The sequence below is a fragment of the Lutjanus erythropterus genome, chromosome 9 (assembly GCF_056507025.1).
Source record: "Lutjanus erythropterus isolate fLutEry1 chromosome 9, fLutEry1.hap2, whole genome shotgun sequence".
NCBI lineage: Eukaryota > Metazoa > Chordata > Actinopteri > Lutjaniformes > Lutjanidae > Lutjanus > Lutjanus erythropterus.
The window spans coordinates 26849451-26862446 of record NC_139325.1 but is presented as its reverse complement, the minus strand read 5'-3'; the positions used below and the strand labels follow the sequence as shown (position 1 = coordinate 26862446).

General features: G+C 36.4%; 1 protein-coding gene across 1 annotated transcript; it reads left to right on the top strand.

Annotated features, from left to right (window-relative positions):
- The first annotated feature begins 887 nt into the window (after window positions 1-887).
- On the top strand, window positions 888-7536 carry lta (lymphotoxin alpha (TNF superfamily, member 1)). The gene is made up of 4 exons (XM_084725849.1): window positions 888-1011; window positions 2594-2627; window positions 3586-3615; window positions 6902-7536. Exons 1-4 carry the CDS (start codon window positions 889-891, stop codon window positions 7243-7245), a joined length of 531 nt encoding a protein of 176 aa, XP_084581975.1. The 5' UTR covers window position 888; the 3' UTR covers window positions 7246-7536.
- Window positions 7537-12996: the final 5460 nt, after the last annotated feature.

The following is a 12996-nucleotide window of genomic DNA, read 5'->3' as shown; positions in this document are numbered from 1 at the left end:
GATACTTCCCAAAATAGAGTATGTTGGAGAGTATGTGAGTCTATGCACCGATCCATTAATCCCAAAATGGGAACTTGCGTTCATTGTCTGTATGTATTTGTTCATGTTTTACAAAGAGTTCAACTTGGGCCTGGCCATACAACAATGAGAGTATTCATATCATATCCACACAGAAGTATATTTTAACACACTGCACTGTCGGCTCAGTCCTCACATTATCGTATACACAAAGCTCAGGTATCAGGATCAGGATCAGAGAGGAAAAAAACAGCATCACTAATTACTAGTTTGTTTATACTGATACATCAATGTGTAAGCAGCATTATTCGACTGTGGCTGGTTCAGGTGTGCAGTCTGAACAACTTTGCAGTTATTAAGTTCAGTTCAATGATACCAACCTAGAGGCTGAGCGTTTCCAGAGGGTCACAAACTTAGTTAAGAAGACTTTTATTTGAATGTTGTTTTAAGTTAAGTATCTCCTTGGTAGAGCTGCAAACAACCTGTAGACTTCTAAAATGTGACAAGGGGCCCTTGAACAATGTTTCTTGTAAGGGGTCACAATCCAAAAAGAATGGAAACTAGAATCTAGAATCGTGTGATATCTTAATCTGAAGAGGAATTTATAGCTGTCAGATACATGTAATGGAGTAAAATGTACAGTATTTAATTCTCAAAAGTTCTGGAGTAAAAGTATAAATTAGCATAAAAGGAGAAAAAAACTTGCTGATTCTGTTGTAAAGCTGCAACAGATGTCAGGCAATATTAAGTCTCCAGAAACGTGATTAAATTCAGTGCAATCAGCTCAAATATATGACAGTGTGTGTGTGTGTGTGTGTGTGTGTGTGTGTGTGTGTGTGTGTGTGTGTGTGTGTGTGTGTATTTGACAGGATGGACGGTCAGTCGAGGTGTTGTCATAAGCAGCTGCTGCTGCAGGTGTGGTGTGGTCTCCTCACTGTGGCCATGGTAGTTATGGCTGCATTTCTCACTTCAATCAAGACAAAGTCGACTGAGGTCAGTACATCTGCCACAGGAAGAGAAAAGAAAAAAAAATAACTTGACTAAACAGTAATCCAGTCAGAACAGTTTCAGGATACTTGTCACATGGATGAACAACATGTCTGTTTGGAATTTAATGGCAACATGTCAAGTCTCATGTGTGCTGGTAGATTTCCACTTGTAATTCTCAAGATGGAACATGACAGCCATACGTTGTAAAATGCTATTGAAACTGTGTTTCATGCATGAAAGTAGATTTTCAGTGAGTCACAGCAGCTCCAGTCTATTTTCCGTCTTCATTTCAATAACATTTCTTTTTGCAAATTTAATCTAGGTTTGGTAACATTGGAAACACCAGTAAGAGTAAACTATTTTCAAAGTATCAAAAAAATCACACCCACTCCCTTCAGGCCTCCCCCACAACACTCCCCCACAACACTCGCTGATTACTGCTGGAGGTCATGGAGCCATTAACCACATCCAACAACCACGTGTCTCATTCATATGAAAGCAAACACCAAACATTATCATAAACAACGTAAACAACCCACATGGCCGTTGCTGGTGCTCACAGCTAGTGTATTAGTGTTGGGATATTCAGGCCCCCGTTCTTGTGCGACTAGCTCACTATAACTTTAGCAACATATCTGCTTAGCCTTGTGGAAGAAAATGAGACTTTTTCACAAACAGTGCATACACACAAATTTGTGCATACGAATGTCTGTTATCTGGAATTGTTCATACTCTGTAAACAATTTTAGAACTGCTTCACATGTACGCACAAATGATGACAGCCCCTCAAAATGTTGAGACACACCTTTTAACTAAATGTAGAACATATTAAAACTACATTCATTAATGAAGACTTTTATTAAAGTCCATTGTGAAGTGTTTTTATGGTTGATCTATTTTGTTTTATTTTTCTTGCTTTTAGGGTTTTATCATAAATGTCACGATTATCTGTTTTTAAGCATTTTGTGTTGCATTTTATAAATGTATTGCGCTTTTATTATTATTATTAGCAGTAGTACTTTCCTTAACTTTCTTCTCATCTGTTTGTCTTTTTCTGCATTAACTTGAATGTCAAACCACTTCTTTTTCACCCGAGACACAGTCCATTTCTTTGGGGACACAACATGCAAAGGACACAGTTGCAAAAGCATGCCTTTTCTGGTTTCCATCTCAACCACAGGCAGCACAGTGTGTGAAAACTGGTGAATCAGAGTAAAACACGTTATTTCCTGATTGTTTCACAGCAGTTATGATCTAAATGCAAGTAAACACCCCACACACCACAGCTACGCCTGACTCTGCCTGAATGTGACATTACAACAACTTCTCCACTTTCTCCGTTATACTCTTCTATGCAAATATAGTTCCTTAAATAGACAGAAGGGAACATGGCAGTATGTAGATTACAGACAGTGGGCATGAGCCTGGCAGTTTAGATGTAGATTTAGATTTTGATTCACTAACATACGCCTGGTGGTATGAGCAAAATAAGCTGGTGTCCACCTTTGTTGAATCTCCTCCTAATCATGAATTCTATTAAAATTCTGAATGCTTTCAATGATGGTCTGTGTTCCCTCTTTTAAAGGATCAAGACTCTACAGTCAACGTCAGTTCAACAGGTACACTCATCAAATTTCAGCTAGCACTTCAAATGATGCCTTTTAAAGTAACCTCATATTATTGTAAGAATTAAAGGGATGGCTTGGATTTTCTGAAGTGGGGTTGTATGAGCTACTTATCCATAGTCAGTGTATTAACTACAGTAGACCCTGGTCAACACGCATCCAGTTTGGAGAAGCAGCAAGACTCCCGGTGTAGGAAGCTAAGCTGTGGATAGGGTCAGCAGCAAAACAATATTTTAGCCACTTAAAATGATTAATATCAGCTTAAGTATACGCTACATTTAGAATACCCACCAGACACCTTTGCAAAAACATTAACTCACAGCACACAGGGGCTCCTGGTGTACCATTGCCTCAATCTGTTACTTAGTTTTTGTTATTGTGTGACTTTGGTGATTATTTTAGATTCACCAAAGTCACCCAATAACACAAAGAGACTAACAGATTGAATCAGCGGTAGACCAGCAACTCCTATGTCCTGTGAGGCAAAATAACTGAGCAAAAAAGAATTGCGTTTGCTAATGGAATCTGGTGGCTTTTGAGGAATTTATATTTGGCTTCTATAATGTTGGTCTCCAGCTGGAAAAGGCCATCTGATTGTGTAGAATATCTTCTGCTGCTTCCCAAACTGAGTGCATGCCTACCTCCATCTACTGTAGGTAACACACTGATTATGAAAAAATACCTCAGACAACTCCACTTAAAAAATATGAACTATCCCTTCAAAGGTTATGTAAAATTTTGATAAAAACATGTCATATTTACATTAATGTTTGAATGAATGAATGCATGAATTTGACTCAGAACTTTTCTTTTGCAGTCAACACTTTTTTGTCTTCCAGACAGTCAATAGGTAAGTTAGACTATTTTTTACTACCAATTTCTCAAACTGAAAGATATTCAAGATGTAACTAACCTGATGTTAACCTAACCTCTAAATTATGTTCCTTTTCAGGACCCTTCTCATTCATCCAGCTAATCAAGGGTGAGTACACTTCCTCTTCTGGTTCACATTCAGATTCATTTCATCACTTCTCCTGTACTAAATTGATGTGTTCAGATGATTGTCAGTATATAAAGAAATCACACTTCTTTTTGTTGTTGCTGTTTTAAATAGCAGCAGAGAGCATGAGTCACCGTTATTACTTTACTGTTGTCTGTGGTAACATTTTTCATAAGCTTGAGGCCAAATCTAAAATGTAATGAGAGCTTTGATATGTTACATTTTTAAGTCTTCAGTCCTCCATTTCTAAGATCTGTTTTTTTTTTAAGAAAAAACGGCCAAACATAAGTGATGAAAAGTCAGGTTGAGATATTTCCGATAACAACAGAAACATTTTCAGCCTTTTGGAACATCAACAGTCAGTGTCAGGTTCTGTTGTCAGTGCCAACATTTCAAAGAGCCAGTACTTCTTTCTAGAGCTGTCATTTTACTCTGACTTTCCGTGGCCACACAGTGAAAACTTCACTGTAAAAGAGACAGAGATGCCACTTTCTTGTCCACAAAGTCTCAAGCCTCTGTGTTTTGAGTAAAAGGCCTGACTCTTACTTTTTACGGATCTCTCCTACTGTCATTACGTGTCTGTTTCATAACAACTGCTGTCAGACGTGACACCTACAGGTGCTGAGTACAACAGGTTCAGACATGCTCTCTGGGAGCTGCTGAAAGTCATTCTGAGAAATGAAGGAAGTCTTTAACATGAAAACAGGGCCGAGTGAGGGGAAGTGGCTGCACTGAAGAGTAAATAACAACAAAGTGACTCTGGATTTGAACTCTTTAACTGTTTATTTTTCCAGTGCTAAGTTCAGACTGATTGAAACTGAGCTCAGTGGGTCTAACTGGATCCTGTCAAATTAGATTATAAAAGGGTAACTTCAGTTTTTTCACATGACTTTCCGTCTAAGTGACCATCCAAACTCCCACCACTTTTTACTCTGTGCTTGTTCAACTTTCTCATTTCCTGTTTCCTGTACTTAGATATGCTATGTTCTAGGCTTGTCTATGTTGAAAAGAAAACCAAATTTTGAAGATGGTGAAAAGACGTTGCTGGGTGACCTGTAAAAGCCACATATGTATGTACAGTCACATCCCTAATGATAGCAAAACGCTAGCTAAGTAGCTAGCTAATCTATATCAATCGGTAACTAGCTAGTTGGGCAACTAATTTAAGATGTGACTACATATGCTACTTTTACGAGTCCCCTTAGCACAGGGGTCAGCAACCTGCAACACCAGAGCCACAAGTGGCTCTTGAGCATTGATGCTAAGAGCAAAATACTAGCTAACTAGCTGACTAATGATTGAAGTAGATTAGCTAGATTAGGGGGCATTTTGCTTACATTATCTAATTCAGGATGTGACTATGTAAATATGGCCCTTTAAAAGTCCCCCTAGCAACATCTTTTAATCATCTTTACTTTTTTTTCCCAACATAGACAAGCTTAGCAGATAGCCTATCTAAGGAAACAGGGACAGGGAAAGCTGACCAAGGTTCCAAAAGATGTGGGACTTTGGAAGGGTCAGTTTTTGAAATGTCCTGCTACATGCAATGGGCTCCTACATAAACATACTTTTCTTTTTGCCATAGTTACAACTGTTTTTGTCCTTCCTTTACTCACTCTGAAGTTGGTGGGACTCAGTTGGGAAAAGGTGATGAAGGAAATTTGAACTAAACTGTTAAGTTGTGGGCTTATGTTGAGTTTTACCCAAGTTTGCTAGAGCATTTTGTATGTTTGACTCTTAATAAATAACATTCCTTCCATTATTGCTAACATAATGAATATTTAATGATATTGAGAAATTTGAAACCAACCAAAGCTGTACTTTCTGATCTTCTTTTACACTTGAACAGTAACATAACAGTATATTTGTCACTCTCCAGTTGAAAAACTATCATATCTCAGAGATTAATGTATATTTCATTCACACATAATTCATCTGCATGAACACACTGTCAGATTAAACCACTGACTGACAGAGACGTGCAGCACAGTCTTGTCATGTTTCCACTCTCATGCACTGTGTTCCTCCCACCATGCTGCCTTTTTCCTGTGTGAAGTGGGTTCCTAAAACCTCAACAAACTCAAGGCAGGGCTGTAATGTGGGCTGAATGCACCGACTGAAAGTATAATTACAGCCCACAGCTACAGACATCATCAGCTTGTCAGGGGATGCTTTGTCTGCCAAGTGGAAGGAACTTAGCCATTAAGTGAAAGATCAACTTTGTGTACCTGATGTCTTCATTCAACTTGAGTGCGGATGTTTCAAAGGGCGCCCTGTTAACTTACAGAACTGTAACCCCAATTCCAAAAAAGTTTGGAAGTTGTGTAAAACACAAATAAAAACAGAATGTAATGATTTGCAAATACTTTTAGACTTGAATTCCATTGAATTCAGTACAAATACAGGATATTTAATGTTCAAACTAATTAACTTTATTAATTTTTGTAAATATACACTCATTCTGAAAGCGATGCCTGCAATATGTTTGAAAAAAAAGTTGGGACAGAGGCAGCAAAAGACCAAGAAAGGTGAGGAATGTTTAAAAAACACCTGTTTGGAACATTACACAAGTTAACAGGTTATCTAGTAACAGGTGACCGCAGGAATTTAGGGATTTCACCATCTACAATCCATAACACTCAGAGTGTCTGGAGTAATCGCTGCATGACCTTTGACCCCTCAGATGGCACAGCATTAAAAATTGCATTGAACAACCACATAATTGTGTAAAGGATACTAGATTTCCTTGGGGACACTTTGGAAAACTGCATCTACAAATGCAAGTACAGACTCTACCATGCAATGCTTCTTCTTCTCCTCACATCTGTGAAAGCCCCATTAATGCTAAAAGGTACACACAGGTTTTGAAACAACATATGCTGCCATCCAGATGACTTTTCCAGCTTTTTCTAGAGACATAACTGCTCATTTCAGCAAGACAATGCCAAGACACCTTCTGCACGAGTTACAACAGTGTGACTTCATAGTAAAAGAGTTTAGCACCCAAACCACTGTATATTTACAAAAAACAATGAAGTTAATCAGTCTAAATGTTAAATACCTTTGTACTGTATCATATTTGCAGAATAAAGGCCGAAAAGTTTTTGCAAATTGTTGCACAAAAATGTCCCAACCTGTTTTGGAACTGAGGTTGTAGAGTATGAGCCAAAGAGGTCTCATATGGCATGACCTCAAGTTTCATGTGTGATTAGTGAAAATGTTTTTATAGCTGACCAACTAACAAAGAGTTTGGTGAATCTTCCAACAGATCCACACACTGACTCATGGATAGAATCACCCAGATGTGACTCCTGCTCCCTCATCCTGGATAATGACTCAATTTACTGCAAGAAGGACAGCCTCTACTTCATCAACGCCCAGGTCACCTTCAGCAAGAAGAACGATGAGAGCAGATCTGTGATTCTGATAAAAAAGGATTCGATCAGTGGACGTACCACGTCACTGGTTGAGGGAACCTTCCTGAACACATCAGAAGGCACTGTATGGGTAGCCAAGATTGTCCGCCTCAAAGCGGGAGAGCATGTCATTTTAAACATCACAGGTGATATTCTAAAAGAGAACACCTTCTGGGGAGCCTTCGAGCTTCGTTAGCACTGTGGGTCTCCTGGATTTGTTACTATACAAGAGGGGAAATTTGGAGTTGAACTGTATGTATTAGTACTGTACTGTATTAATAGTCCTAAACTAATATGTCTGAACAAAGGGCTCACCTCTATTTTGTTCCATTATTTTGTGGCAGATATTTAACTCAATTGTAATATTAATAAATAATAAACTTAAATGATAAAGCAGTTTTCAAAACAAAGTTAGAAAGTGCTTTACATGGTAGATGGTGGACCCATAATTTTAACAATTCCAGAATACAATAAATAAAATCAGGCAGTTAAACAATGGAATAAACCACCCCCAATAGTATAGTATAAAATGCTTTTTTTTTTTTAAAGTAAATTTTGAAAGGTGATTTAAATGTTCAAATATTTTGTACCACATATTTAAACCAATTTTATACAACAATTATTGGATTTTCAGGGTAGTAAAAATTCCAAAGTAAGCCAACATGGAACACTAAAGCTCCATCAGGCAGGGTGAGGAAGGTAGGGATGCACAATATTTTTTTAAATATTAATTTTATTTATATTGCACCTTTTAAAAATAGTTTACAAAGTGCATTGACAGACAAGGCAAGAGCAGGATACCCAGGGGGGCTGTATAACAATGGAAAGCTAAACAGTAAGGCCAGACAAAAGTAAGATTAAGCTAAAATTAAGGTGAAATTAAAACACAAAGCAAATGGTGCAAAATATGTGAGAATACAGAATGATAAAAGAGGTGAGAACAATAAAAAACACAAAAAGCATGTCAGTATAAATATTTAGGAATAAAGAGGAATAACATTAACAATTAAATGGCGATCTAAGGCTACAAATTGACTCATAAGGTGTAAACAAATCTGCTATGTACCTTGGGGCCACACCCAGACTTTAAGAGTGATATTTTAACAAGAAGGCACTTACTTTTAAGGTATATATTTTGGGTTTTATGGAGCATTTTGCCAAAGATTTCAAATTAAATGCCTTCCCAGCAAGAATATGACATCATTTCAAAATCTTCACTACATGTGGCCCAGATTTAGTCCAGCTATGTTCCCACTTCTAACCAAAATGGCCTTGAATTTGGTTAGATTTAGGTTTTGCCCACACAGTTTGCATGATCTATGATATTCCATTGTGTTAAGCAAAGGTAACTATAAAAACAATTATAAGATAAACTGTCAAATCAGATGTTATTACAGTCAATGTTTATCTGCTATATTATCATTATTGGAATAATAAATAATAATAATAATAATAATATTAATAATATTTATATATAAATATATATATCCTATAAACAAGAAAAAACATCAATCCAACCAAAGAGGAGTCTCTACTTTTAAGTTTGCCAGCTGGTTCTGACTCTAGAAATAGTGTGTTGTTTGGTGGTGTTGTACATTTTTAAATAAATGTAAAATGTTAAACTTTGACATAAAAACAGTTGTTTTCACTGCTATGTTCTTGTGTAATTTATGAAATTAAATGTTATATTGCGTTGCTTTGATTTCAAGGAGGGAAGTGAAAGAAATGAGGAATAAAAGCTGTATTTTGTGAAAGACACTTAGTCATTTTACTGACTTTTCATTTGCGCTGTGAGCTTGCAGCTGACCACACGGTGGTGCCACCGTCCACCAAATAATAGGCAGCATGACAGACTGCATGTACTGTGTATCACACTCACCAGTGTTTACATTATGCAGCTGGATAACATTTTGTTTATTTCATGTCAGTGTATTTTCAAATTCCAATTTCACAAAACCGACGGTACACTAATATAAACAACTTCTACATGTTCAGTGATTGAAAAAGTAGCAGGAGGGAGAAATACACGTTCAAAATCAGCCACTAAAAAGCAAGTGTTCTTCAGTAAGTGCATAATCCCCCATTATTCTTAATCTATAAATTTTCTTAAATTGAATAATCTTGAGTCTTATCGCTCTTTTCAGTTACACATACAAAGGTTTAGTATTTGTCATATATATACGTTTCCCCACACTTCTCACACCTCCCACACAGTTTTCTCTTTCTGTATTAGATTTCCAAGTAAGTTTGTAGTCCATTGTAACACTCAGAAATTTAGCTTTACTCACTCAGTATAAACTCAGTCTACTACTATTGCAATATTATCATCCTTTTTTCGATTTTCATCAAACCACGTCTTACGTTTGACCATTTCACATGCTAAACTATCTACATCTGTCTTTAAATCATGTCATCTGCAAACAGAACATACTGCAATACTTTGGCACTTCAAAGATCTCAATCTCTGATCTCATTAAATTGACTCTTGTAGGACTCCACGTTCAACCTTCATAGAGTTATTACACCAGCAAACTGTACAAACTGTTGCAGATTATCTAAATAACCTTTTAATCACTTATATACACTCCCCCTAATTCCATAAACCTGTAATCTGGGCAGTAGCAGACCATGGTCTACTGTAGTGAATGCATATTGTAAATCAATAAATACCCCAACTGTATATTGCTTTCTTTCTATCGCCAATAAGGATAATAATGGTTCATCTATGACTGATTAATCAGTCGTGAAGAATTTGGTTGATCAAGCAAAATTTAATCAATCTACTATCAAACAATGATCTGAAATACAACAGATCGTTTTTATGAGCACGCCCCACGTTTTCCGATATTGAAGAATATGTGTTTAATATATAGTCCTTTACTTCTTCATGTTTCATAGGCTATGTACAGAATGTTCATAGTTATTCATAATTATTGAAAAGAAACAGACATGATGCGCCACCGCAGTAATGGCAGCGCCACAAGAGGGCGGAAAACACAAAGCAGCCGCTGCATTTGTCGACTGGCCTGAGGTTATCAATGTACACACACAGACAGTACAGTATGTAACACTGAAGCAGGCTGAAGTAACAGGTGCAAAACAGGAAGCCACATATTTGGTGCAACATCAGTCATACTGCTTCTTCTTTATAAGACATTCACAGACAGTTGAACCTGAAACGCCCTCAGATCAGACTTCTTGTAGGCAGTTTGGTTCCTTTCTTGTAATGACTGCGATTATTCACAGAATTGCTGTGAAATTCTTAAGTAAAATATTACTAGTAGTATTACTCTTCAATAATGCTGGAAAAATGTATTTTAACAGGTCAAAAAGGTCTCAGCTATTAAACCTTGTAAAAGATGGTGAAGACGTCAGCTCAGTCACATTTACAGCATACGTCTACAACTCAACTCGTACGGAGTTGACAAAATGTCACAATTTTTCATTTCACAGCAGAGTTATAGTGAAAAGACATTTAATTTTTTTTAAATTGCGAAGAGTTCTCTTATTGCTAATCAAAATGCACATTTTTAAACCTCGATTCTTATTTAGCTTTGATTCAGAAGGGCTACAGAGTGGACATGTTATGGTTGAGATATTTCACTAGCCATCCATGACATCCACAGAGCCTCTAGCTGGCTAAAAACACCATTCTCCAAGCGTTCATTCTAACCCTAATGCAAATCATACCAACTTCATGACTGTAAAGCACCGATTAACAGACACGAACATGCAGTACAGATACTGACTTAGAATGAAACTGACACACTTTCACCCTTCTTGTTACTAATACTTTAAAAATAGGATTGCTTTGGCTTTATGTGATGTGTCAAACATTCCCTTCGTGTGAAGTGCCTTCACCTTATCACTGGTCACACAACCTGTGAACATGTTAAGAACTTTAAGATCAGGGTTTGGAGCAACCACGCAGCATGACATCACTTCCAACAGGTATCTCAGGCTACTGATTTCCTCATATACTCCTCACAACACTTGCTCCTTTGTTCTCTTGTCTGTATAGCTCTGCTAGGATTGTTTGTTGGCCTTGTCATTTCTGTCGGCTTCTTCACAGTTTTTCTTCACAGAAAAACTGAAATCTTGTCTAAATCTAGAAATACATCCAGCATAAAACCAAAAAGTAAAAATAACATAATCAAATACTAAATGATATGAATGCAAATACCGTAAGATATAAGGAAAAACGTAAAGGTATGGAAAAGAATTAAATTAAATAATGGCATGTGACGGGGCATGTTGAAACAGTTCTTCAGTTAAATCTTTGCAGATATAGAGTTTTATGTGATCTTAGATGCTTAATTTGCAGGGCATCTTTGGTGAGTTTCAAATCACATCACCTCTAATAAACTTATTTTGTTTTATTCTAATAGCTTTTCTAGACATTTATACAATTAGTGTCAGTTTAATTTTATTCTTGTCTCCTCTTAAGCTGAATTCCAACTGAGCTTTTATACGCCAATACTCACAGTAAAACAAAGTATACTTTTTAGAAGGTACAAATCTTGCATATGGAGCAGTGGAAGACATACTTAGATAGGAATCTGACCTGAGAACACACTGGGAACCAGACGAACCTGCTCTGTACCATTTTATTTTATCTGTTGTAGTTGTTGTATGTCTCTTGATCCTGACTGTTTTATTTTGTTGCCTTTGTGAAACACTTTTTAATGTGAATTTTGAAAAGTGCTCTATAAATAAAGATTATTATTATCATTATTATTAATAATAATATTGAGGAATTTTCTTTATTTTTTCTTTTTCTTTTCTTTTTCTTTTTCTTTTTTCTTTTTCTTTTTTACGTTTGAAAACGGGTCACCATTCACTTCATTGTTTGACAACTCCAGCAATGTTTTGTGCCCTAAAACCTAAACCCGACCTTCAGCTGGCAAGATGGTGAGTAGATAATGACTGAATTTTCATTTTTGGGTGAATTATCCTTTAAAGTGACTGCCTGTCCCACTGTCTGCCAGACCCCGTTAACATATTTCTCAGTTAACGGTTATAAAATTCTACTTCTTCTATAATGTTATTAATGATTTCTTACAACTCATAAAGGGACACAAACACATTGAGCATTAATTTGAACTCTTAACGGTTGTGAAACAGGCAAACAAAAACAGAACGCAATAGAAATTTCAAAGGAAGAAAACCGCTGCTGTGTATTTCAACTTAACATGTTTCCTTGAACTCTGATGGCGTATTGTGGTCATTTTATGATTTACTGCAGTAAATATATTACAGATTTGTCATTTAAATTGAGAAAGTTTCATAACCAGTTAAAAACTACTTGTGGTAGGTTTAATTAGAATTACAGAAATATTACTAACAGTAAGAATGCATCATATTTTACAAGCTCGCTATGTTTTGTATGCAGAATCCTTCTCTGCAAAGTAAGTAACTCCTTCGGCATAGTACTTGAGTCATTGTGTGTCACTGTGTTTTTTTAAGCTTAATCTAAAGGGTGTTTACTTTGAAACCTTAAATTGTATTTTTTGCTTGAATGCCTCATGTAAATGGCAGTTTTGAAAGACACATAAGAATGTTTTATTAATCCCCAAGGGAAGTGTTACAGCCAAGACAAGTCACACAAGAAAGAAACATATAATTACAATGGGAAGTAATATTCAAATGACTAAAACAGACTAAAGATAGTTGAAAACAGTTACGCAAATCAACAGAATGATTCAAATATAAAGCTTCCTTCTCTGCATCAAGCCATCTCATCCCATCAGAGTATAAACAGGTGATGATTTTAAAAGTTAAATCAGCTTTAGTGCTGTGGGCTCTATAAACACTGAAAACTGATACTTCCTAATACATAATTTTCACTTCCTGCCTCGTGCACATTACCATTAGATATTAGTTGCATTTATTATGTGTAATTATGTGTTTTTATTAAAGTTTTTATACAGAACGGGGGAAACACATC

What these genes read in the sequence shown, in the direction of transcription:
- lta (XM_084725849.1), top strand. Translation starts at nt 889, where the DNA reads ATGGACGGTCAGTCGAGGTGTTGTCATAAGCAGCTGCTGCTGCAGGTG. An exon ending in TCAAGACAAAGTCGACTGAG is followed by an intron (nt 1,012 to 2,593) that starts GTCAGTACATCT and finishes CCTCTTTTAAAG; the next exon opens with GATCAAGACTCTACAGTCAA. An exon ending in AGTCAACGTCAGTTCAACAG is followed by an intron (nt 2,628 to 3,585) that starts GTACACTCATCA and finishes GTTCCTTTTCAG; the next exon opens with GACCCTTCTCATTCATCCAG.